Source organism: Carcharhinus amblyrhynchos, chromosome 8 (assembly GCF_965287045.1).
Source record: "Carcharhinus amblyrhynchos chromosome 8, sCarAmb.v2.hapA, whole genome shotgun sequence".
Lineage (NCBI taxonomy): Eukaryota > Metazoa > Chordata > Chondrichthyes > Carcharhiniformes > Carcharhinidae > Carcharhinus > Carcharhinus amblyrhynchos.
Window position 1 is genome coordinate 92,831,681 of NC_137331.1, and position 27,996 is coordinate 92,859,676.

General features: G+C 42.4%; 1 protein-coding gene across 1 annotated transcript in view; it reads right to left on the reverse strand.

The window, feature by feature from the left end:
* Positions 1-27,996, reverse strand: part of nbeal2 (neurobeachin-like 2) — a 227,477-nt gene that overhangs the window by 43,433 nt on the left and 156,048 nt on the right. Inside the window, exons 25-36 of the mRNA XM_080194499.1 lie at positions 26,211-26,370; positions 25,355-25,443; positions 23,011-23,742; positions 18,646-18,824; positions 15,331-15,490; positions 14,223-14,360; positions 11,528-11,830; positions 9,205-9,354; positions 7,227-7,384; positions 6,040-6,164; positions 3,220-3,340; positions 885-1,042 (exon numbers count right to left, since the gene is read on the reverse strand). Coding sequence (XP_080050625.1) covers positions 885-1,042; positions 3,220-3,340; positions 6,040-6,164; positions 7,227-7,384; positions 9,205-9,354; positions 11,528-11,830; positions 14,223-14,360; positions 15,331-15,490; positions 18,646-18,824; positions 23,011-23,742; positions 25,355-25,443; positions 26,211-26,370 — 2,473 coding nt within the window. The remainder of the gene's footprint in view (positions 1-884; positions 1,043-3,219; positions 3,341-6,039; positions 6,165-7,226; positions 7,385-9,204; positions 9,355-11,527; positions 11,831-14,222; positions 14,361-15,330; positions 15,491-18,645; positions 18,825-23,010; positions 23,743-25,354; positions 25,444-26,210; positions 26,371-27,996) is intronic.

Genomic DNA, 27,996 nt, shown 5'->3' on the forward strand with positions numbered 1-27,996 from the left:
CCTTTAAGATGGTTCTCTTTGTCCAAGGTTTTGGTCAACGGCTTTAACATTTCCTTATGTAATTTGTGACATGTCTTATTTGATAATGTCCCTACGAAAATACTTTGAATGCTTCTATGTTGTTAAAGATGCTACATAATTACAAGTTGTTGTAGTGTCCATTGTGGCTCACTGATAGAACTCTTTACACATGAGTTTGACTGTTGTGGGTTCAAGTCCCATTCCAGAGATTGGAGCACATAATCCAGGTTGAAGCAGTTTTGAAAAGGCTCACTGCCTTATTCCTGGGATGAAGAGCTTTTTTTATGAGGAAAGGGTGGACAGGTTGAACCTATATCCATTGGAACCAAGAGCAATATGAGATGATCTTACAGAAACAGATAAGACCCTGAGAGGACTTGACAGGTGAATGCTGAGAGGCTTTTTCCCCTTATTGAAGAGACTAGAACTCGGGGGCACAGTTCAAAAACAAGAGATCTTCCATTTGCCAGGAGGCTAAGACCTCCCCCTCTATTTGTATAAAATGTACATATCTCATCATGACTAATTTATAAACTTTTAAAAACTGGACAAAGACTTTCAAATGACTGAAGCCATGGCTGGCGAAGACTCAAACATAAAGGAATTTTTTGGCATTCACAGAAGCTATCTTATTATCTTTGTAGATATGTTAATGATCCAGTGACCAACAGAAGACCAACTTCCCAGGGAATTATACAAATTCCATTTATATTTTCTAAGCTTGGCCTGACCAAAGGAGACTACTTGTCATCCTATTTTGAAAATTTTAATGGTTGAAACATTAACCATCTTAAAAATCCAAATTAAGGAATGTGCACCCTTATCAGAAGAACAATCAAGCAAATCAGTTTCAGGAGCCTCACCCTCCTCTGTTTCCTCTTTTTCAATGCTGCCATCATAAAAATAGATGTGCTGTGTGGTGACCTCCAGGCGTCCAGGGATCACTGCGACAATTGTGATCAGCTCACATTCCTCAGAAATCACCAACTTCTCCTTCTGACTGGGCTCCTCAGGTTCAACTCTGTAAACAAAAAGACTGTTTAGCGAGCAAGAGCTAGTGAATGAGTCTATTTTGCCTGTAAAGGATCTATTTTATACTGAAGCCTAAAGGTAAATGCCTGCATAACATCAAATAGAATCCCTACAGTGCAAAAGGAGACCATTCAGCCCATCAAGCCTGCACCGACAACAATCTCACCCAGGCCCAATCCCCATAACCCCACCTATTTACCCTGCTAATCCCATGACACTAAGGGCAATTTAGCATGGCCAATCAATCTAACCTGCACATCTTTGGACTGTGGGAGGAAACTGGCGCTCTCAGAAGAAACCCACACAGACACAAGGAGAATGTGCAGACTCTGCACAGACAGTCCCCCAAGGCAAGAATCAAACCCGGGTCCCTGGAGCTGTGAGGCAGCAGTGCTAACCACTGTGCCATCATGCTGCCCAATGGCCAGGCTGGGTTATATCAATTGCATCTAGATTTGAATTCGTCTGCTGGATGTCAAGAAGATTTGCGTGACAGATGTTTAAAGGGTCTGGAACTTCTTCAAGACAGGAGAGAATTGGTGAAAAGTGCATCAAGATCATGTGAAATAATAATACAGATAGAAAGAAATGAAAATGGTGAAATTGTAATTTGGGGCAGCATGGTGGCACAGTAGTTATCACTGCTGTCTCATAGCAGCAGGGACCCAGGTTCGATTCCTGTCTTGGATCACTATCTGTGCAGAGTTTGCACATTCTTCCTGTGTCTAAGTGGGTTTCCTCCAGACATTCCAGTTTTCTCCCACAGTCCAAAGATGTGCTGGTTAGGTGGATTGGCCATACTAAATTGCCCCTTAGTGTTAGGAGGATTAGGTAGGGTAAAATGCATTATGGGGATAGGTCCTGGGTGGGATTGTGGTTGGTGCAGACTCGATGGGCTGAATGGCCTCCTTCTGCACTGTAGGATTCTATGAAATTCAAAAACAAAAGCTAGAAAGTCAAGATCAACCACTATAAGGTTTTGCCAACCGGTGTTTCTTAAACTGCTCTACCACAATCAATGATTTGGATGCATATACCTGGAGGCCCTTCTGCTCCTGCACTCCCTTTAGATTTGTACCCATTGTTTTATATTGCCTCTCATTCTTCCCTCCAAATTAAACTGCCCATTATCTGCCCATTCCACCAGCCTCTCTATGTCCTGTTGGAGTCTATCACTAACCTTCTCACAGATTTCAATACTTCCAAAGTTTGTATCATATACAAATTTTGAAATTGCTTCCTGTACATCCAAATCTAGGTCATGAATAAAGATCAAGAAAATAAGAACTACGTAACACATTACAAAATTCCCATTTCATAAATCTGCGCACAGAATCCAGGCAGATACTGCAGTGTGGTGCTGAGGCAGTACAGCTCTGTTACTGGTGCCATCTTTTGGATAAAACATCAAACCCGAGGCCTCACCTCCTCTGTCATTTGGGCATAAAAAGGTCCCAGGGTACAATTTTGAAAAAGAACGGGTGAGTTTTCCCCTCACTGTCTTTGCCAGTATTTATCTCTCAATCAACATCACTAAAAGAAATAGGTTAGCAGACCACTACTCTATTGCTGTTCATGTCTGCTGTGTGTGAACTGGCTGCCACATTTTCTACATTACAACAGTAAAACACTTAGATGTACCTTACTGGTTGTTAAACACCATGGGAAGTTCGGAGGTCAGAAAAGGTAGAATATGAATTCTGTCTTTCTTTAAATTCCTTTGCATGACATTGGAGGCATCAACACAGGAGGCATCAAGTTCCACAGTATTCAATTCATTTAGGCTCATTCTAAATACCTTTACATGTTCCTAATCAGATATTCAGTCTGTTCTGTTTCTACAAATGATTGTTTGCTTCTCTGTGAGAAACAAAAGGTTTATTTTGATCTCAATCATGCTTCAACCTGGTTACTTTTATAGCTTGATTTACTTTTATCGGTCTTCCATTTCTATGCCCGCAGTCCAAGCTAAGTGATGAGAATTCCAAAACCACCAAGAGCATTTCCTGAATATTTCAAACATTTGCAGAGCACCCTATTTCATGACCTTTTCATACAGTGGCAATGTGTGGTAGGGAATCATTGTCAGGCAGACACTAGATTGGAACCTGACAGTGTGGCCAAAGCCCCTTTAAACACAGGCTATTTCTTTGATCAAACACTTACTGGTTACTAAGAAAAACAAGGTCTTCATCTCCAAGCTGATCATCTTCTAACTCGTTCACTTTTGCCTCCTTTGCTACCGCAAGTGGTAGAGAGTCTGGTGGGGTTCTCGAATGATCGGTACCTGTGGAGAGCCAACAAGAGTCGATCAGTTTTGGATCTATTTTGCTGCTGAGTGTTTGTCATGCGCACATGCTAAAATACAATTTATTTTTTATTAATCTGCGGATGTGGGCATTTCTGTAATAGCTGGTATTTATTTCTCTTCTAGAATTGTCTGCAAGCAGGTGGTGGGCTTTCTTATTGAACTGCTACATTGCTTTATGGTGTGTGTGCTCCTACAATGCCACTTGAAATTAGTTTGATATACTGTGGGGCTTGCGTGGCCATTTCAAAGGCCAACATAGAGTCAACCACATTGGTTGAATTGAAATCACAAATTAACAATCACAAAGAAGGCATTCAACATGGTGCCGCACAAAAGGCTGTTGCATAAGATAAAGGTGCATGGTGTTATGGGTAATGTATTAGCATGGATAGAAGATTGGTTAACTAATAGAAAGCATAGAGTGGGGGTAAGTGGATGTTTTTCTGGTTGGCGATTAGTGACTAGTGGTGTGCCTCAGAGACCAGTGTTGGGACCATAATTGTTAACAATTTATATAGATGATTTGGAGTTGAGGACCAAGTGTAGTATGTCAAAGTTCACAGATGTCATTAAAATGAGTGGTAGAGCAAAGTGTGCAGAGGACACAAAGTCTGCAAAGGGATATAGATAGTCTAAGTGAGTGGGAAAGGGTCTGGCAGATGGAGCACAATGTTGGTAAATGTGAGGTCATCCATTTTGGTAAGAATAAGAGCAAAATAGACTATTATTTAAATGGTAAGAAATTGCAGCATGTTGCTGTGCAGAGGGACCTGGGTGTCTTTGTGCATGAATCACAAAAAGTTGGTTTGTAGATGCAGCAGGTAATTAAGAAGACAAATGGAATATTGTCCTTCATCGCTTGAGGGATGGAGTTCAAAAGCAGGGAGGTTATGTTGCAGCTGTATAAGGTGCTGGTGAGGCCACACCTAGAGTACTGTGTACAGTTTTGGATTCCTTACTCGAGAAAGGATATGCTGGCATTGGAGGGGGTGCAGAGGAGATTCACTAGGTTGATTCCAGGGTTGAGATGGTTGGCTTATGTGAGGAGACTGAGTAGACTGGGACTATACTCATTGGAATTCAGAAGACTGAGGGAGATCATACAGAAGCATATAAGATTAAAAAAGGAATAGATAAGATAGAAGTAGGGAACTTGTTTCCACTGGCAGGTGAAATTAGAACTAGGGGACATGGCCTCAAAACAAAAGGGAGCAGGTTTAGGATTGAGTTGAGGAAGAACTTCTTCACCCAAAGACTTGCGAATCTGTGGAATTCCCTGCCCAGTGATGCAGTTGAGGCTGCCTCATTCAATGTTTTGAAGGCAAGGATAGATAAATTTTTGAACAGGAAAGGAATTAAGGGTTATGGTGAGCTGAAGGTAACTGAAGTTGAGTCCATGAAAAGATCAGCCGTGATATCATTGAACGGCGGAGTAGGCTTGAGGGGCCAGATGGTCTACTCCTGCTCCTAGTTCTTATGTTCTCATCCAGGCTGAAATCGCAGCAAGTTTTATCCCTTAAAAAATAAGTTGTGAATCATTTGTCTTTTTAACAACAACCTGATAGCTTTATGGTTTTAATAATTCTTTCCTTTTTATTTCTATGGGAGGTCTCTCTATGGAAAGTCTGGATGACCAGCACGAAGAAGAGTAGAATGATTAGAATCTACAGCTGGAGCAAGTTTGTGCTCTGAACAGGGCTTTATAAGCTGGAAATAAGCTAAATAAAACAGGTTGCTGAGTCTCCAATGTTACAACAATGACAACGAATAGAATTTTCCACTTCCACCTGTGGTGGACATCATAATGGGAAGGGGGACTAAATAAAAGACCGTTTCCCACCAAAGGAAAATTAGTTTGGAAATGTTCTCCTGTCTTTGATAGCAGGTTAAAGTTGGGTCAAGTTTCATGCTGAGCTATGTTGGCAGCCACATTTACATTTATTTGCATGTCATGAATTTGCATTAAAATGTCAACTTGCCAGAATTATGCTCTCCCTCCAAATTAAGTGCTTCTTCAGCACAAAGTTAGAGCAATCTGATTTACGATTTTACATATAGGAGGCATGCACCCAATCTAGCTTCAGTGGTTTGGAGATCTGTAGATTTTGCTTTTGCCTTCTTTTAACATCTTAATTGAGAAATGTTGTCTGTAGCACAAGCTGTGGCAAGGCTCGGCAGGGGAGGCCTGACCAGTGAGGGAAGATGAGACAGGGATAAAATAGAGAGGAGGGTGAGGACATGAAAGGTGAAGGGGAGACAGGACTAGGAGGTGATCAAGGAATAGAGTGGAAGAGTGAAAGACTGTCTAAGGGGCAAAGGTTAAAGGACTATCTGTGGTCAAGAGTGGATTGCTGTCTTGTAGCTGTTTAAATATGGTGCCAAAACTTCCCATGAGGGTGGTGCGGGTGACTTCCTGGTTGCTCCTCCACGAGATTTACTGAGCTCCTCAATGATGCATAATTAATGAGTTGGAAAGCAAAAGATTGCGCATGTTCACCCAACCAACATCTTTTCTGTCTGCCACCACGCTTTGACTACAGAATGGAAAATTCCACGCAACATTTCTGAAGAGATTAATTAATCTTTATGTGTCTTGGAAGGTGGTATATAAATGCAAGTTTCTTTTTTCCTTTCTTTACTACTGTCCTAAAAAGTAAAGAATAAATGTTGTTTACCAAGGTTATCCCGTAAGGCACTGGCTTCTGCATGCTTGTCAAAGTTATAATTTGGAACCAGTTTGAGCCTCATCCTGGAGTACGTCTCCACACTTGATAGTTTCCATTTAACTTCGGTTGGATTGCTATTGAGCAATGAAAAATCATATTAGTTGTGTAGTAGGAGTCACAAGTGTATATATAGGCCAGAATTTTACCACCCCACCTGCCACAGGAATCGCAGCAGGTGAGGGGCAGACAATAGGAAGGTCCATTTACCTCGGGTGGGATCTTATAGTTTTGGGATGAGCGAGGCCATAAAATCCCACCCATACTCCCAGAAGTTCAGGAATGGCATAAGTTAGATGTGCTGACCTCAATGTTAAATTCTCCAAGCTGGGCTCTTGTTGATTGATACTTATTGTCACTAATATCTTGCAATTTAGGGCAAAAGAGTTACTCTCTCATGAAGACTACGTCAGAAGATTGTGAATCAAAACTTGAATTCAGAGAGTTAAGACCTAGGCTGATGTTCTAGCACTGACAAAGCCGGCACAGTTTTCTGATGAGAAGTCAAAACAAAGCACTGTCTGCTTTCTCAACTAGACATAAAATATCCTGTGGTATTATTCAAAAAGGAACAGGGAGTTCTCCTAGTGTCCTGGCCAATATTTATCCCTCAAACAATATCAAATAAAAACATTATTTGACTATGTATCTCATTAATCTGTAATAACCAGCAAACACAAGAAGATAAAGGCAAAATACTGCAGATGCTGGAATCTGAAACAAAAACAGAAAGTGCTGGAAAATCTCAGCAGATCTGACAGCATCTGTTGTGAGAGAACAGGGCCAACATTTGGAGATGAAGGGTCATCCTGACTCAAAATGTTGGCTTTATTCTCTCTCCACAGATGCTGTCAAACACAGGAGGACTTTAATTTTGTTACTTAGAGCTGGAAAAGGCCTGATCCAATCCATTATTCCATCTAATTGCTAGCCCAGTGGTTATGGTAATCATGAGGCCTGGAAGAATAGAATGTGAGTTTGAGAATTTGAATTCAGTTTTTAAAAAAAAAATCAGAAATAAAAGTCAGGTGTCAGTAAATGGGCTGTTGAATGGTTGGAAACATTCAACTTATTTGATAATTTCCAGGCTCCTCCAAACTCAATTGCGAATTCTCATTTTAAAAGAACCTGCCACTTACCGTTCTGCCCAAGCCCCACGTGGGCAGGTAAAGAGGCGCCTTAATGACTGCCACTGCCGGAGTACAGCGCTGTGGTGACTGTTGATCTGTTTGAGGACACTACTGTATCGAGCATTCTCGTACCGTACACGCTTCAGATATGGTTCCAGTATTAACTCCTAGAGGGTGAGGGAAGAGGAAGCAAACATATTGAAGAGAGATGTCATTAATCTTCTTCCATAATTTTAAAGTAATTTTTTAGTAGCAGGAGCAGTGCAATAAATCTTTTCCTTTCTCATAGATTTCATGCGCACCGAGCTGGCTTGTCACAGTACTCCCCTCCACGGAAGTACTGAGGAGAATTTTACTGCCAAGGGATAGGTTTGGATGCAAGTGAGAGAGTAAAAGTTTGAAAAGTGATGTTGAGTTGGAAACCTGACATGATCCAATCCACTTCTGGGCTTAACTAACACAGGAAAACTCCTTAGAGCTCAAGCAATCAGGCAAGTAATAGTCAATTAGTTGTGAGTTGTGAGTTTAACCCAGCATTTTTGCTTTAACAGCCAACACGTGGGTTTCCCAAGCTATGTGGAACTCACCAGTGTCAACAAGGTGAAAACACAGTGAGACGTCTTGAACATTGAAACTGATAGGCTGGAAAGTCTTTAAGGAGTGAAATTGCATATCTCCTGGCTATGAGAAAGATTTGTGCTCAATGCACTTCTTCTGAGCAATTAATTGCACTGCTTTATGATTAGCATATTATTTCCCTTACCTTAGATTTTACTCACACTGATCTGTGCTTTCCTGCTGTCAGCCTACACTGCAGCATGGAAGCAGCTTGAACAGCTATAGCATGATCTGTGATGTGGGACGACATGAGCAGACAAATCAACACCAATAACACTACAAGCCACACCAACAGCAATAGCATCACCATCACCAAAAGCAGCAAAACACCAACAGTAGCTGCCTTCTCCTCAGCACACTTGTTGCTCTAGAGCACATACACAGAGTTCCAGGTCAAAGGAGGCAGACCCACCACCCTCTCCCATTCTCCAGCACAGGGCTGACAAACTGAGGATCAGCTTTTCTGCTGACCCCTGCTCTGGAAATGGTCATATATTTAACCAACTCCCTTTTGAAAGGCATAATTGAATATTGCTGTCCCTTCAATACTATTGGATCAAAAATCTTGATATTCCCTATCTAGCACCACCATTGTCACAAGGATTATTTCAGTTCAAGGTGAAGGTCTACTATCATCTACTTAGGGCAACTAGGGATGAGCAATAAATGCATCCTTGCAAGTGTCGCCTTTATGTCAAGAAAAATATCAAAAGTCACACAAAACATTTTTCAAGGAAAGGCTAAAGGCCCAGTTTGGCTGGAGGAACTTCAGTTGCTCTGGAATGTGAACTGTTTAATTGTTTGGAGTCACTGGATGTAATCACAAACATAGCAACATACAAATTATTAAATGAACAAAAATCCACAGTCCAGCCAGTTCTCTTCTACTAATGTAGTGGCTACATGGTACAGTAATAATGGAACTGTTGGATGATCACTACTAATTTGTCTATAACAAACCCAGACTTGACCAAGGAAAGAGTGGCAGAGATTTTTGGGAACCATAGTTCTAAAGTAACATGTTTCTCCCAAACATGTTACACTTACCACATATCACCTGTACAATCTTTCCTTAAAATGTTATTTTCTGAAATAAGTTTAATTTGCATTTGAAAGAATCAATATTTTCACATAGGAGGCAAGAGAAATAGAATTCATGATAGATTAGACTAGGGTAATAATCTCCTCCTGTGGGAGGAGATTAAATGGCTGGGGTGATGTCCATGATAACGTAGAGTGTATATGGTCCATAAGTGGAGATTAAGCAGGTCCATAGAGCCACAATAGTGTCAATTGTATAGGGACAGTGGAAGAAGGTTGCTTAATGGGTCAGATGGCCTTCTCAATGCTTGCCACACTCATCACATACCTGGAACTTGGAACGGCTCTCCCCACGCTCATGCTCCCGACGTAGTGAGCTGCTCATTAGAGAATCATAGCAGGAATTCCAGAAGTTGGACATCTGATCATGGCTTCTGCCAAATGTGTCCACTTCATATTGACTCATGGCTTTCAATACCTGCAAAAGCAGACAAAGATACATTATTGAAAGTAAATACACCAAAGAAAACAGGTTGACAAGCATGAAAGAAAGAAAGGTCATAGTAACATAAAGTTGAAGAAGGTAGGCTTGAAAAGTTACAATAATATTCAATAGGATCTATTTGGATAAGATATAATAAAACATTTGATCATATAGATTGAAATACAATAAGCTTAGAAAGCAACACCAGCACAAGAAGATCAAGTGGGCAAGGTGATGTGAAACCCTTGCTTGGATGAGATGCAGAGCTGAGAGGGGGAAGATAGACTGGGAGATGCAAGAAGACAAAGTCAGAGGAGTTAACTGGGCAGGCACAGGAGCCAAACATGGTTGGAGATCCCAGGGCAGAAATGAAAACTAAGAAGGAGAGAAATGGGTAGATATGATGACAAATGAGGAAACATGAGGGTGGGGACAAAGACAGATTAATAAAAGAGATCCCAAAACAGATTGGAGGATTAAATGGAGAAAGAGATTGCAGGATAGAGAGCATCACTGAGCAGCAGCAAAGATACCCGGCCAGTGAAGAGGGAGACACAAAGGTCAGGGAGGAGATGCCTGGACAGACATGAGGAATGTCTAGAAGAGCACAAGAAGTTGGGGGACGAGTTTGTAGGTGGTGTCTGGATTGATTATTTTTAAAATTAAGAACCTAGGGATAGAAGGATAGCTAGTGAAGGGTAGCCATGAATGGGTCATTTTTGGCTGGCAAGATGTAAGGGTTGGCGTGCCACTGAGATTAGTACTTTTGTTGCACCTTTTAACAGTTTATATAAATAACTTGGATGAAGAGGCTAAAGCTATGATTGTTAGATTTGCTGACGACACAAAGATAGGTAGGAAAGTAAGATGTGAAGAGGGAACAAGGAGGCTACAAAAGGATATAGATAGATTAAGTGAGTGGGCAAAAATCTAGAAAATGGAGTCTGCTGCGAGAAAATGTGATATTGTCCATTTTGGCAGGGAAAGTAGAAAAAAAGCATATTATCTAAATAGTGAAAAATTGCATAACTCTGAGGTGCAGAGGGATCTGGGTGTCCAAGTTTTTGAATTAAAAAAAGCTAGTTTACAGGTACAGCAAGTAATTCGGAAAACTGAAAGAATGTTATCATTTATTGCGAGAGGAATTGAATACAAATAAAGGGAGATTATGTTCATGGCATTGGTGAGACCACATCTGGAGTACTGTGTACAATATTGGTCTTTTTATTTAAATAAGATTGCAGATGATTTAGAAGCAGTTCAGAGAAGATTTATTAGACTAATACTTGGAATGGGCAGATTATCTTATGAGGAAAGGTTGGATCAGCTGGGTGTTTATCTGCTGGTGTTTTGAAAAGTAAGAGGCAACATGACTGAAACATAGAGAGAATCCTGAGACGACTAAAGAGAGTGAATGTGGAGGTGATGTTTTCTCTTCTGGGAGAATCTAGAACTAGGGGTGATTACTTAGTGTGGCAACTAGGGGATTTTCACAATAACTTCATTGCAGTGTTAATGTAAGCCTACTTGTGACATTAATAAATAAACTATAACTTTAAGAACATGGGGTTTTCCATTTAAGACAGAGATGAGAGAATTTTTTTTCTCTCATAGGGTCATGAGTCTTTGGAACTCCCTTCCTCCAAAGGCACTGGAAGCAGAGTCTTTGAATATTTTTAAGAAGGAGGTAGAAAGATTCTTGATAAGCAAAGGGAGAAGGGGTTAAAAGTTATCAGGTGTAGGTGAGAATGTGGCGTTGAGGTTACAATCAGATCGGTCATGATCTTATTGAATGGTGGAGTAGGCTTGAAGAGCTCAGTGGCCTTCCTGTTCCTAATTTGTATGTTTGTAACCTGGGAGAAGTGTCAAGAGACATATGATGCAGGCTATCTATCAATAGGATAAACGAAAAGAGGAATTGTCCTGTCAACCCCAAGATCAGGGTTGAAAAGCACAAAGGCATTAGAATAAAAACAAATAACTGAAGGACATGAGGAGTCTCACATTTCTGAAATGGGAAAATTTTAGATTATATATTAAGGACAATAAGGCTGGGCTAATTGCACTTACATGACAATTGTTCCGGAATGTCAGGCACACAAAATCAAACAACTCACGAAAAGCATGTAAATATATCAAACAATGCCTAGGTGCATAAAATACTCACGTGTCTGTCCATGAATGATCTCCATTCGGAGGTGGCGCAGAAATACTGGAAATCTTCAAAGATGGTTGGGCTGCCATTGGTGGGTGGCAGGGATGGCAGCTGGTACTGCAGATCAAGCAGCTGGTAACACTGATCCATGAGAGTGCGGACAATGGGCATCAGATAAGAGAAGATCTCAGTCTTACCCTTAATGGATCTGGTAAGGGGAATATCTAGTTTTCCAAGCAGGAAGCAGGCTTCCTCCTTCCGTATTGGCATGGTCAGTAGGAGGCTATGAAGCTTAACGCAGGCTACTGCACACACCTGGAGAGAGTTGAAGAGCAGAGAATTGAATACAGAGACAACAGCTTAAGCAGACAAAACATTTTTCTATACATATAGTGATTTAATTGGCATTAAATAGATCTGGGGAGCTGAGGCTATATTTAAAACTTATCCTCTATCAGCAAGATAGCATTGTCAAGATAAACAGCCTTTTGTAGCTAACTATTAGTTCTGATCAGTGCCAAAGCTGGTCACGCTCAACCACTCTCTCGACCAAAAAGTGCTTAGGAGAACCATCCTTATCTTGTGCTGGCTTGTGCCATTATTTGAAGTCAAAGTAATAGGAATAACTTGAAATTTAGTGCAGTGAAGTGGGAATTATATGGAGTTTTCAGCACAGAAACAGGCCTTTCACCCCACCTGCTGGCATTTAAGCCCCACAAAAACTTTTCCCTACCCTAATTTATCAAACCCTATCATACCCTTCTGTCCCATTTTCTCTCGTACACTTTTCTAGTTTCCTCTTCCATGTATCCATTTTATTTACCTCAATTACTCTAAGTAGCAGCAAGTTCCACATTTTAATCGCGTTCTGGGTAAATACATTTCTCCTAAATTTCTTATTAGATTTATTGATAGCTATCTTTTTAAAAGCCTTACCAACTCATTCTACCATAGACCCTCAGGTCTCTGTTTTCAGGCACGCGAACTTGGTAAAGTTGAGTGTGCGGCGCGATCCGCATCCACCTCCGTACAGGTTCCCCCTTTTCCAAGGGCTGAAAATGGTTGCCACTGGGACTGCGCTCAAAATAGGCACGACATCAATTTAAATGCATTTGCACACATTTAAATTGACTTAATGGGCTGCACGTCCAAACATACTGGCACATTCCCCCTTTATCACTGTGTTTGCCCATCCAGATTCGGTGCAAAACAGACATGGTCCACAAAGGTCTGATTTGGGTGCTCCAGCTTCTGAGGAGGTAAGTTCAGAGCATTCAGTGGCTGTCTGCTTCAGTTCAGTGGGAAGGGGTGTGGGGTGGGGTGGGGGGGGGGGGGGGGGGGGGGGTGGTATGGTGGAAGGCGGTGGGTCAGATGACTCTCTGACTCAGATTGAGAGATGGGTCAGATGGCTCTCTAACTCAGATTGTTGGTGGGTTGGGGTGGGGTGGGGGAGAGGGAGGTGGGTCAGATGGCTCTCTTGACTCAGATTGGTTGGGGGAGGGGGAGTGGAGGGAGGAGGGTCAGATGGCTCCCCGACCCAGATCGGGTGTGGGACAGGAGGATCGGCTGCCACTTTGCATGTGACCAGTGGAGGGGAAAGGTGGTGGGGGGGGGGGGGGGGGGGGGTCTGCTGCCACTCTGCATGTGATCAGTGGGGGATAAGGGCAAGGGACCTGCAATCGGTCTGGGTAGTGGGGGGTGTGGGGAGATAAAAGGGTCAGTTATGTTGTGGGGATGGGGCAAAGTCTGTGGGAGCTATGGAGAAGGCATTATCAGGCCCAGGAGCAATGTGGCAGGGAGCAGCATTCTATCTTTTCTTTCTGCGCATGTGCAGTTAGAGGCGCTGATTGGAGCTTTGGGCACGTTAAGCCCTGCCCTAGGCTTCTGCTGTGTGATTCAGAATCGCTGCTATTTTTTTCACAGAGTGCGTATGGGGGCACCTGAGAATGGGCCTAAAGGTCGGATCTGAAACATTCCCAGTTTCAAGTCCACCCAGCACTTAGAATGAAAATGGTAAAATAGGGCCCTAAGGGTCAATTTAGCACGACCAATCAACCTAACCCACACATCTTTGGATTGCGGGAAGAAATTGGAGCACCCAAAGGAAACACATGGAGAGAGTGTGCAAACTCCACACAGACAGTGAGCCAAGGCTGGAACTGAATCCGGGTCCCTGGCACTGTGAGACAGCAGAGTGTGCCACCGTGTAGTCTAAATCTAAATTCCAATGAGTACAGGTCCAATCTGCTCAACCTTTCCTTATAAGATAACCCCTTCATCCCAGGAATCAGTCTAGTAAACATTTATGGAATTTCTTCTAAGGTAGTGCATCCCTCCTTAAGTAAAGAGACCAAAAAGGTGTACAGCTATAGCTAGACTTCTCTACTTTTATACTCCATCTCCTTTGCAGTAAAGGCCAACATTCAATTTGCCTTCCTAATTGTTGTACCTGCATGCTAATGTTTGTGATTCATGTCATGGTGAAGAAGACTGAGCTTGGTAGAATCCTACTCAAAAGGCAACTTTTCCCTAGCACTAGAAGCTGTGGTTAGAGGGTTTAGGAGAGTCAAGAAGATGAGATAGATGAGGAAACGATGCAAAGTGGTCTTGCCTGGAGTCTAAACCTCAGACTTGATGGGATGTCCTTATGTTCTTATGGCCCTCGTGGTGCTCTTGAGTTGTTTTTCACAAATAAAAGTTTACAAACCTGAGTGTCTTCCTGTACAATGTAGCCCAGGATAATCCTGAGGCCAATCTGAGCCATTTCCTTCAGATCAGATGTCCCATTGTCTGAATGGAACCAAACAGCTAGTTTGTCCAACAAGTTAATGACACCTTCAAGAATCTGAAAATAGGAAGATCAGTAAATAAATAATTGACCAGTTAACACACATTCATCCACACACTGCTATTCTCCGACTGCCAGGTGCACAACAAGTCAGAGGATAGAATGAGGAAAGGAACCAAGGTCCATGCTATTCTGTACTGAGCTTAATTTTTATCTATATTAATTCCCAGGATGTGGGTCCTATTGGCAAAATTTGATTTTTATTGCCCTTCCCTAGTTGTTCTTATAGTCCTTCTTGTTGGGCCTTCTTCTTAAGCTGCCACAGTTAATGAGGTGAGAGTGTTCCCACATTAGGTACAGAGTTCCAGGATATTGACACAGCAATGATAATCACTGCATTCAAACTGACAGTCCATTCAGCAAAGCTGTATTGACACATTACAGATGAGTAATGGAATCTGGAATGTTCTGGCCCGTAAGGCTTAGTAATTTCACCATACAAAGTACTTACCCATCAATTTAGACCTCTTTTAGTTCAACAGTCTCATTGCAAGTAGGTCCTGTGAAGCACTGGGTATACTCCCTGCCTCTGGTCCAGAAGTTCCAGCCTCAAGTCCCACTCCAGGATTTGGTGGTCAAAGAAGGTGCATTCATAACATGGCCAAACAGGTTGAGTATCAGCTTGTAAATCCTTCCAATACGCGGCAATGGCAGGCAGCAAGAGCAGTAACTAGTCAGCCATTTGATGGAAAGAAATTGCAGCACTCCCATCACTATTCATCACTCCAGGGTACAACATGCATTTAAAAGTGGATGTTGCCACAGGAACTTGAATTCCCTAGAGGTTAATTGGCTGACAGCTGGTGCCAACAGAATAGTTCTGTTGATCCCTGTTCCAACTGGAATGGCTTTGAGCTGTCTTATTGCTCTATCTGCGGTGGAGGCCATGGTCACTGTGGGTTGGACCTGTCTTCAGGAATTGAAAAAGAAAAGTCTCATTTGACTGACATCCCTGACTATTGCTTACCTTTTCACTCCATAGCACTTGATTGTTCTGCCCTTCTGAAAAGAGGAAGTCCTGAAGCAGTCGGAGAAGCTTCAGTATGTTTTGGATGTGACTTGTTAATGCTGTGCTTGTAGCATCTTTAATGTCAGAGAATGCAGACTCCAGCATCATCTCCAACAGGCTGCAATTCAAACAAAAAGACAGCATTCAGCCCATAACAAAATCTAACCATCAGCCTTCTGATTTGATGACTGACTTCAGCAACTATCTTCTCCATTATATTGTTGCCTCCTATCATTTAGATTCTCCTTTCTATTTTGCAACTGTGTAAACACACATAAGCCAATTTTAATTCCGTGTAACTGAAAGTGTTTTGAAGTTCAGACCAAGGATTCAGTCTTGGCTCAGTGGGCTGCATCTTCACATTGTCATGGTTCATAAACCTGAGTCCCGATATTTCAATACAGAAACTAGGAAGGTATTGCAATACAGTATTGAAGAAGTCCTTTACTGTCAAAGCTGTCAGTGTGGTGTAACACGAAGCTCTGTCTGTCCTAATGACAGAATACTGCAGATGCTGGAATCTGAAACAAAAACAGAAAATGCTGGAGAAACTCAACAGGTCTGGCAGTATCTGTGGAGAGCCAATGTTTCGATTCTGGATGACCCCACCCTCCTCCCCCCCTCCCCATCCCCCCACCCACCCCCCACATCTGACAAACAGTCATCCAAATTTGAAATGTTGGCTCTATTCTCTCTCCCCAGATGCTGTCAAACTTGCTGAGTTTCTCCAGCATTTTGTGTTTTTGCTCTGTCTACCCTCTCAGCTAAACATGATGGGTGGGATTTTTGGCCCCCTCTGCAGCATGTCTTGTGGAGGCAAAGGCAGCTTGCCAATAACCTGCGGTTGATCTTCCGGTCCTGCCGTTCTCGATGGTGTTTCCCATTGTTTGCACCCTCTGCTGCTGGGGAACCCATAGCTAGGGGGATGTGTCTGCTGCCATCAGGATGAGAAGATCCCGCCGACAGGAACGGCTAGAAAATCCCACTCAAAATATCCCATATTGCTCTTCCAGGAGTTCTCCTATTACCCTGGCCAATATTCATCCCTCAACCAAAATAGCAACAGATTATCTGGCTATTATCCCATTATAGTTTATGGGATCTTGCTGTTTGCAAATTGGCTGTCACGTTTCCCCACATTGCAATAATGGCAGTAAAGTGCTTTGGGCACCCTGAGATCATGAAAGATGCTATATAAATCAAACAGTTTTTTCTTTCCAACACCCATTCTCATTTCCTGACTGAGATGGCTTTCATAATTGTTCAATAGTTCCCAGCCTTTTTTAAAGGAAAAGAATAAATTCATTCCCAGAGTGTTAAACTGATTAGCTACTTCACTTTATTAATTTCAACTTGTGGCCATTCTTTATTGTTTCTGTTAGAATGGCCATTCCTATCAGGGTCTCTACTTACCATTCAGTGCCACTATATTATTGTATCAGATCTAAAATAATTTAGTTTGCTCATTGAGGTAATGCTTCCAGTGGAATACTCTCCATTTCAGGAAACCATGGTCCCAAACATGCCAGGGAAGGTACTGGACAGATTAGATACAGAGTAAAGCCCCCTCTAAAATGTCACATCAAACATTCTCAGTGCAGGGGCTAAATACTGAGTAAAGCTTGCTGTATGGTATCCAATTCAACAATCTCAGGGCAATTGCAACATGAGTTTGAGAGTAAATCAGTAAGATGGGTTCACCACTATGGATGTTGGTGGGAGAGTCTCTGAACCCATCCCTGGTAGCGACTGAGGGAGAAAGAATTACTTATCTCTATTCCCATGGCATTTGGGCTGGCAGGGGTACTCTGTTCAACATATGAAAAAGCTCCTCTAATAGTGTTATACTTCCTTAGCATTGCACAGAAATGTTAGCTTAATGATGAACTCAAATTCTTGAGATAATGTGTGTACCTCGCGACCTACTGCCCCAGGGACAAATGTACCTGGAACTGAGCCAAGCTAGCACATAGGCAGATAATGTATTTGTTTAAACAATGGAAATATTGGAATTACTTCATCGAAAGGTCTAGAGAATAGAATACCAAATGGAAATACCATCTTGCACTATTGAAACGTAGAAATGAACAGGACTGGGGAGATCCTTGATGCCCATTAAGCTGGTTCCAAAGTTCATAGACTAGTCTACACTCTAGCATTCAACTTGGGCAATATCCAAAGTAGAAAATTGGTAAAAATGTGATTTGAAGTTGTCTACTCAATTTCAGCTATGAGATCAGGAGCAATATGATAAAAATATAGGACTAGATCTCATGCCCCTCAATTATTCTGAGGCAAAATATCTATCCAATTCCTTCTATTACTTGCAATATTATTTGAATACTCTGTAAGTGATTGGAAGACATTTTGGTGGCTGAATAATAGTGGAGTGTACAAGCTGGGCTGCCTGTTTCAATAGCAAGGAAATTCCTATCATTTTTGTGCTTCTTTTAGGGTTACAAAAGACATCTTGGAGCTCATTAGATTGCAGCCTGATAACTGGGCAAAGTTGTCACCTGCAGGATAAACAGCACAGGGTTTGTGGGGCGGGCGGGGGGGGGGGGGGGGGGGGGGGGGGGCGGGGGGGAGGGAGGATGGTGGAGTTGCGGTGGTGGGTTGTGGTTCCATATCAGCTGTAATCCAAAGTATATTGGTGGGCTAAGGAGGGAGACAGCTGCTCCTCCTCAACTTCATCCTTTGCAGCCTTCTTCTGTTCTATGATCCACGGAACTGAGCAGAGTACACACTGTGCAGGGTTCAACCTGTTCTTATCTACAGTTGGACTGAGTATCTGATCTTCACATGAAACTGGTGGGTGATTTGGACACCTTGTAGTACAGTCAGCCCCTTTCAAATTGGGGCAGTCACATTGCCCCTATTAAGGCTATTGACTGTGTTTTGAGTCTGTCAGCACCATGTTAGTGCCAGGCAAGGTCACTTGAAACCAGCCCCATTAAATCAAAACTGTTTCCTTCTCTGGCCTCTTCCTGTAAAGTATGTGATTATTAATGTGCATTTCAACTCGCTCCTTTGGAATCTGCAACACTTGAAAAACATCCTCCCTGAACATTTCTTTTCATGGAAACTTTCCCAGTTTTACTGAAGTCAATCATGAACGAGAGCAATTTCACTCCCTATATGGAGTATGCATTTTTTTGAAACAAGTGTTTTTTTTGGGGTCAGTAGTTGGATTTGTGGGAACAGGAGGAGGAGGAAGGGGAAAAGAAGAAGAATCCACATGGTTTACAGCAAGCTCAAAGATGCGATACTGACCTTCTTTTGATTTCATCAGGTGGACGGACCAGCTCGCAGGCTGTCCCAAGTTTGGTCAGGACAGAAAAGATCTGTCCTCGTTCTTTCCACGCTGCATCCTCAGAGCCCTCTACACCTCGCCACGTTACAGAGAAGATGATGTTCGTCAGCAAGTTGCAAAGTTCCTCTTCCGGTGTTTGCTAGGAAAGAAAAAAGAAACATGGCTGAGATCATTTCTCCATCAGGAAGCTTTCAGTTATGTTAATTGACCATCACCAGTAACAGACACTCTAACCATCACTCCTTGACATTCAATAGTGTGACCATCACTGAATCCCCCACTGGTAATCCTTGGGATTACCATAGACCAGAAACTCAATTGGACTCACCACATAAACACAGTGGCTGCATGAGCAGGTCAGAGGCTAGGAATACTGTGGTAAGTAACTCATCTCCTGACTGCCCAAAGCCTATCCACCATCTAAAAGCACAAGTCAGGAGTGTGATGGAATACTCCCCCTGGAAGGGTGCAGCTCCGACAACACTCAAGAAGCTTGACACCAACCAGGACAAAGCAGCCTGCTTGATTGACACCACATCTACAAACATTCAATCCCTCCATCACCAATGCTCAGTAGCAGCAGTGCGTACTATCTACAAGATGCACTGCAGCAATTCACCAAAGATCCTTAGTCAGCACCTTCCAAATCCACGATCACTTCCATCTAGAAGGACAAGGGCTGCAGATAAATGGGAACACCACCACCTGCAAGTTCTCCTCCAAGCCACTCACCATCCTGACTTGGAAATATATCGCCATTCTTTGGTAGTCGCTGGGTCAAAATCCTGGAATACCCTCTCTGATGGCGTGGTGGGTCAACACACTGAACATGGACTGCAGCGATTCAAGGAGGCAGCTCACCAACATCTTCTCAAGGGCAACTAGGGATGGACAATAAATACTGACCAGCCAGCAACGCCCATATCCCACAAATGAATATAAAAAAAATGCATATGATTTGAATATTTATGATGGAGGTATTCAGGCTGTGGCCCTTGACTGGGGATTCAGTTGTGTTCATGTATACAGGAAAAGGTGGTGGTTGGGTGGAGATGCATGATATGCAATGTGTGTCCCTGTAAATAAAAGCCAGTGCATGTATAAATATTTGGTTCCAATTCTATCCTTCACTGCAGGGCTATCTGAGTTGTGACAAGATAAGAACTATTATTATAGCGTTAACAACTTGCACATATAAAAAGTTGATATACCAAATCTGATATACCAAAAGCGCCAATGGGCTTCACAAAGGTGCTATCAAAAAATGGATATTGAACAAAATAATTAGATATCAGCAGGAATGATCAAAATGATCAGACTGTGAGCCTAGATAACAAAGACATGTATGTCAGACTCCTATTTATTGACTACAGCCAGCCTTCAACACCATTATTCCTACAAAACTCATTTCCATACTCCGTAGCCTGGGCCTCGGCTCCTCCCTCTGCAACTGGATCCTGAACTTCCTAACCCACAGGCCACAATCAGTAAGGATAGGCAACAACACCTCCTCCATGATCATTCTCAACACCGATGTCCCATAAGGCTGTGTTCTGAGCTCCCTACTATACTCCTTATACAGCATTGACTGTGTGGCCATATTTCCCTCCAATTCGATTTTCAAGTTTGCTGATGACACCACCATTGTGAGTCAGATCTCAAACAATGACAAGACAGAGTACAGGAATGAGATAAAGAATCTGGTGAACTGTTGCGACAACAATAATCTCTCCCTCAATGTCAACAAAACAAAAGAGATTGTCATCGACTTCAAGAAGTGTAATGGAGAACATGCTCCTGTCTACATCAATGGGGGCGAAGTAGAAATGGTCGAAAGATTCAAGTTTTTAGCTGCCCACATCACGAACAACCTGTCCTGGTCCCACCATGTCAACATTATAGTTAAGAAAGTTCACCAACGCCTCTCCTTTCTCAGAAGACCAAAGAAATTTGGCACACCAGCTACTACTCTCACCAACTTTTACAGATGCACCACAGAAAGCATTCTTTCTGATTGTATCATAGCTTGGTATGGTTCCTGCTCTGCCTAAGGCCGCAAGAAACTACAAAAGGTGGTGAAAGTAGCCCAATCCATCATGCAAAACAGCCTCCCATCCACTGACCCTGTCTACACTTCCCGCTGCCTCAGCAAAATAGCCAGCTTAATTAAGGACCCCACACACTCCAGATATACTCTCTTCCACGTTCTTCCATCGGGAAAAAGCTAAAAAGTCTGAAGTCATTTACCAATTGACTCAAGAACAGCATTTTCCCTGCTGCCATCAGACTTTTGAATGGACCTACCTCACGTTAAGTTGATCCTTCTCTACACACTAGCTATGGTTGTAACACTACATTCTGCACTCTCTCCTTTCCTTCTTTATAAGAGTATGCTTTGTCTGTACAGCGCACAAGAAACAATACTTTTCACTGTGTACTAATACATGTGACAATAATAAATCAAATCAAATTCAAAATAGGCAGTGGTGTTGCCAATTGTCAAACTGGATAAAGTTACACAGTTTAAGGAGGTGAGGTAGTTTAAACACAAGGATGAAGTTTTCATGACTCAGAGCCAACAAAAGTCAAAGACAGATTTGATTGATAGGTGTAGGACACACAGGATACATTCAAGTCCTCTGAGGCGGGCAGCAGAGAGACATCAGAATGGAAACTTTGCGATTTGCATGCAATGTGTGAGGTATTGTAACTAAAGTCATTTTCATCAGGTCATTGAAAGGATCTGCTCTGGAATTTACTGTTGAATAGATGGACTGCAGCCAATCTATAGATTCCTGTGTTGCTGCCTGATTGACCTGACTGATGGATTGAGTTATGCTGGAAAGTGCACATCTGTGGAGCGGGATTTTCCACACAGCTCACTGTATGTTTTGTGGTGGTGGAGGCAGCCCGCAATTGGCCAGTGATGGGATTTTCTGGTCCGTGGTTTGGCAGGACCAGAAGATTCGAAAAGTTCAGGTCATGGATATTGGGTGAGGACAGGATTGTCCTCAACTTATATTTTTTCATATATTTCCTACAAGGTTCTAGAAGATTTTGTATTTAGACCATTTTCAGAAATATGAGGATAATTGATGTTGTACTGGGGATGCAAATGAAATTTTTACAGAAATTTCAATTTTTACTAAGAGTTGATTGCTTCCATGTGAGCTATGTAAGGTTTAGGTATAAAGTACTCCATCTGATACAAAAGAGGCGATTTTACATCTGCAAAATTTACCTCAGGTTTAAATGTGGGTGCAGAATCTCAAGAGAGTTGAGAAACAAGATTCTTGCTGGTGAAATCTTGTTTCCTCTGTCCTTTGCCAATGACATTTGATAAATTTTAATATTATTAATGGTCCTCCCCACCACATGATCCCCACCTCAATAAGTATTCAAACCTCACCAATGTGACAGCTTTAAAAGAAAAGGATTAAGTTGAGGGGATCCCACCAGGGGCATGTTTTGGGGGATTGGAGTGGGATAATTTTACCTCAGTGTTGATTGATGGTGCCCCAATCTCTGTGGAGGTGGCCTTGCTGGCTCCATCAGGCCCTGCCCCACCAGACTGACAGCATAGACACCATTCCCAGAGGCTGAAGATCTGCTCTGGAAACTCAGCTGTGTACCTGGAGAGATACACTCCGTCTTCAGTCAGAGTCTGACACTCTGACAAATTATGGAAAAATTCCGCCCGAAGAATGAGAGGTGATCTCATATAAACCACAAAATATTTAAAGGGAGAGGATGGATGCAGTCAAGATATTCCTCCTAACTGGACGATCTAGAAGCAGGGAACATAATTTCAAAATAAGGGACAATCCATTAAGGATGAAAATGTGGAAAATTCTTTTTTCTCAGAAGGTTATGAATCTTTGGAATTCTCTATCCCTGAGAGCTTTGGAAGCTGTCACCGAATGTGTTCAAAGCAGATATTGACAGATTTCTAACTACCAATAACAAAGGGACATGGGATGGTTTGAGAAGAAGTGGATTATCACACATGAATGTATTGTTTGGTGGAGTAGGCTCAATGGGCTGAATGTCCTATTCCTGCTCCTATGTTCCCTCAGGATTCTTGGCTTTTCTTGGCAGAGAATTCCAGATTTCTATTACCCGTTGAGTGAAAAAAATGTTTCCTAATTTCTCCCCAAGGTACGTTAGCCTAGCTATCTTCAATTTACTGTGACAATTGCAGCACAAATATCATTCGGTCAGTATGCATTATACCCTTCTTGGACCAATATTTCCTGAATAGCAGTGCCGAGAAAGTAATTCAATGTGTATAAAAATTATTATGAAACCAAGGAGCATTTCAATACCTGTGGGTTGCTGGTATTGGAAGCATCATCACTGGGGAGATTTTCCTGGTAGCTGCTGTCATCCAGGACATTGGAGAGACTGGAACTTTTCCATGTCCGAATCCCTGGGAAGGGTTTGAAATTCTCCAGAGGAGATGGTGTTTCTGATGTGCTGACTGGAGTCAGGTTTCCACTCTCCATGGTGGTAAAGGAACTGGTACTCCCCATTTCCGTTCCCAAGTCAAAGGAAGGGAGTGTGAAAGGTGACAGAGGCTGGTAGAAAGCGTCATCAGAAATGTCAGCAGGGATGGCTTCGCTTGAGCTTGGGATATCTATTGTATTGGTGGAGGAGTGACTTGTGCGATCCAAGGAATCAAATGACTTGAAGTTGAAGGAATCATAGGACTTTATCTTGCCGGAGGGGAAGCTGGGAGACATGGAAAGGTCAGAATGCCCTTCTGAAATGTCTTCGTTGAGATTCTTATTGAAGGGGAGAAAGACGTCAGAGTCTTGGAAATCTGTTTGGCTGTTCATGCGATTGATCAGCTCTTTGCCTTGCTCTTGGATGAAGTCTTGGTTCTGATCAGAGTTCTTGAGTAAGTCTATAGAGTAGTTATTGAACGAGCTTGATAGACTGGCCTCCCGAGATTCGTACGACTCTTTGACATAGAGTTTGGTCAAGTTGTCCTGCCATCCAGCCTGTTTTGCTAACTGGCGAACAATGTCTTGCTGAGAGTAAATCAGATGAAACAGCTGAAAGAAAATTGATAGTTTGGGACAGAAATAAGTAGATTGGAAATACCACTGAAAGAATAGGCTAATTAGCCCAACACACCACACCATATAGAGTTCATGTAAGAAGCTATCACGGACTTCTACCTTCATATTTCCCATCATATTATTACTGCTCCTCTCCACCACGTGATCCCTCCCTCACTGAATATTCAAATCTCACCAATGTGACAGCTTTATAATTAAGTCGAGGGGATCCCACCAGGGGCACCAAGGTAATTGTAGCACCTACTACTTCGGGATAGGCCTGTTAACCCCTTATTTTAAGGAATGTCTTCATTCCCCATCTCCCCTGAAAAAAAATTAAATAATAACATTAAACTATCCACAACCCTCAAGCTGCTATCTCAACATATATCAATGTAGTTCTTTTTCTTCAAATTGTCAATTAACATCATTTCCTTCTGAAAGATCCATTGCTCTGATCCACTATGGTAGTGTTGGAGGTGGGGAAACTGTTGCACTTTAATCCCCAACTTTTGGTGAAAAAGCAAACTAGAAGCTGCTGTCAACACGGTGCTCACTGACTTATGTTGGTCCACCAGTCTCAATTTAAGAATCTCATCCTTGCATTCAAACCCACCTGTGGCTTTGCCCCTTCCTGTCCATGTGACCTCCTCCAACATTGCAACCTTACTAGGAGTTATAACAGAGAAAGAAGCCATGTATCTGACCTTTGGGAGAGCTATTCAAATAGTCCCATTTCCATGCTGTTCAGCAAATGTTTCCTTTTTAAGTAGAGGCAGGTACAATTTTGTCTTTTGAAAAGCATTTAGACAGTTACGTGGATAAGATGCGGTATAGAGGGATATGGGCCAAATGTGGGCAATTGGGACTAATGTGGGGTTTAAAAAAATGGGCAAGTTGAGCCAAAGGACCTGTTTCCATGCTGTAAACCTCTATGACTCTATGGCTATTGATCCAATTTCGGGTGGCATGGTGGCACAGTGGTTGGCACTGCTGCCTCACAGTACCAGGGACCCAAGTCCAATTCCCGGCTTGGGTCACTGCCTGTGTGGAGTCTGCACATTCTTCATGTGTCTCTGTGTTTCCTCAGGGTTCTCCGGTTTCCTTCCACAGTCCAAAAGACATGCCAGTTAGGCGCATTGGCCATGCTAAATGCTCCCATAGTGTACCTGAAGTGTGGCGACTAGAGGATTTTCACAGGAACTTCACTGAAGTATTAATATAAGCCTACTTGTGACACTAATAAATAAATTTAAACTTTAAATTATAGAGGCACTTGAGAAAGCACATGAGGGTTCATTGGTGCCTGACCAAAAAAATACCAGATTTATTCACTTCAATTCAAACTTTCTTGGTGGGATTTGAACTGTTAGCCTTAGGATTGCTAACTCATTACTGTAACCACTTACTGCAGATGACAAGTCAAATAGGAACACACTGTTACTGGCAGAACAACCAATTATATATGTAGCATTGTTGGTATAATTCTCCTGTCTACATAGCATACTACATACATCAGCTCAATTATATACCCAATTATAAAGCTTAACAATCTGTGTGAAGCTGCATAGGAGTCATGGATGCTGCAATCTGATGTTTTACTTGCCTTTCGACAGACGTCCAGTCGCACAGTTAGATCTGCTTTGTGAGACAGATAAACTACAGCAATCAGGTCCTTGTAATTTGGAACAGAATCTTAAAAGAGAAGTGAGGCCAGCATTAAAAAGGACGAGAGGGAAATTGATCACCTTTACCAATAAAAACCATCTTACTGATGAGACATTAAGCCATGTCTGCCCTTCCAGGTTGATGTACAAGATCCCACTACACTAACTGAAGAGGAGAAGAAGTTCTGGCTCATGGCTGTCATGGCTAACATTTACTCCTCACCAACAAGACCAAAAACAAATCACCTGGCCAATATCTCATTGCCCTTTGTTGGGTCTTGGTGTGCACAAATGGGCTGCAGAATTTCCAACATTATGATAGCACTTTATGGGCCCAATTTCACCATCAAGCTGCCCCCGTTTTCATCTTCTGCTGTGCAATTCAGAATTGCTGATATTTTTTCAGGCAGAGTGCATATGGAGGAGCCTGAGAACCTGTCTAAAAGTTGGATCTGAAACACTCCCAGTTTCAAATCCGCCTAGCACTTAGAATCAAAATGGTAAAATACAGTCCTATTATTTCACTGGCTATAACATTTCAATCAAATCCTTTTTAACATCTTAAACACATTGATCAGATCATCCCTCAGTCTCATAAACAAGGTTTATGCAACCTATCATCATAATCTAACTCTGTAAACATTAACATCATTTTGGTGAATCTGGAAAACAGTTGGGGTTGGAAGCCCATAAAAAATGAGCAGCTTCATGACATGCTAGACTAATGTATAAGGAGATGGTCTTCTATTTGACTGTGTCAATCAGCAGGAATTTGAAGAGACATAAAGTACTTACCTGAGCAAAGCACCTGCTCTGACAGGCACCGAATGAGGGACATCGAGGCAGGAAGTTCATTTAGGAAGGAAGTCAGGCCTTGGTAGCCTATGTCCTTCAGCTTCAGTCGCTGCTTGAATTTCTCCTGAACTTTCTCATATTTCAACATCTTATACATTACCTGGACACAAAACCAAGCCAAAAATTACAAATCTTTTCAAGCCAGTGGAATTATAGAATCTCAATTGCTACTGTCCAAGATGATTTTACATCGCCAAAGCTTCTAAATAGTACAAACATAGAGTGGATTTGTCCAAACCCACTGGCCTGACAAAGACAAACGGGATGGAGGCAAGGTGGAAGGAGGGCTCTGCAAGGGGGAGGGGGGGGTGGCGGGTGGAAGGGCGAGAGTTCACGATGGCAGGCAGAGGGGCAAGGAAGTGGAGGAAAAAGACAAACAATGAAATGCAGAGGGAAATCTGCAGGAGGAGGGGGGAACTGGGCCCCAATAAAGCTGCATGAAAAGTTCACAGACTAGGAGGGTGGTTAAAAGTATACCACATTTTTTACTGTCAGGGGACGCACAAAGACTCCAGATGCTTTGGGTAGGGGCCCAAGTGGGGCATGGGCTTTGGGGGGAGGATGGTTGAATCAAGGAACAGACTTGTCCTTGAGGCTGTTCGCCTTTTCCTTCTGGGTTGCTAATATCCTGCACGGTCTGGTGAAGACGGTTTGGCTGGAGAGTGATATGAATGTGCTGGACTAGTGTTTAAAGATGGCATCAGAACCTTTGAACCCACCAGCAGATGGTAGGTGGTTGAATCAGCTGTTGGCCCACCAGATTTGGCAGGGAACTCACTTACACATAAGTAATGAGGCCCCAAGTGCAGAATCTGGTGCGGGATCCCACCATTTTGGCCAACGGAAAGGGCACTGCCACTGCCGCCCATCAATGTGTTTCACAGGTCGGTGCAACATAGAATTCTGCCATAGTCTTTCAGGTTTATGCTTTAGGGCTATTTCTTTTGGTTTATAAGATTATCATGGGAGGAGATTGGGAGGAGTTAAGATCTAGCTGCAGGGTTTTCCTAGTTGATGCTAAAGGAAGAATTTCCAGGTAAAACTCAATCCTTGTGAGTTGACAGACACTTTGGATTGGTTCTAAGAGAACTGATTGTCTACTTAAGAGATTGAATAAAATAATGGGCAGTATCTTGAGCCCACGTTCGCCATCTGTGAGGAGGGGGGAGAAGGTTCCGATGATGGTGGGGGTGGGGGGGACGATGAAGAGAGGTGCCAATGACCGAGGGTGATGGGAGAGGGCATTGAGACCTTTGTGGTGGGTGGTGGGTGGTGGGGAGGTTTGTACAGGTGTCCTTTAAAGATGGTACCTGAATATCTATGCAGTGGGTTTTGCGGGTTTTGCTGGCATGTTTGGTGTCCGCCCCCCCTGTATAACAACTTGAAACATGCCCCCTTGATTTCTTTTTTAGCAAGAATATTGCACGATCTGAAGAGACAACTGGCGTATTTCTCTGGAGAGAAACATGCTGGTTTTCTCACCAGAAGTGACACACTGCCATTTTTTGATAAGATTTTATCCAATTAAATTGATGTTTTTGATTGTTGGTAAAGATAGAAACGGGCAAATTCTTTACGGCGCTTAAAAATCTAAGTTACCTATGAAAAGAAAATGCTGTTTAATATTGTTTTATCTTTTGCCATTGATACAGTTATATTTCTTTTAAAATGTGAAATCTTGACATGTCATCCTTTTAGCTGATAACTGGAAGTTTAAATTTATTTT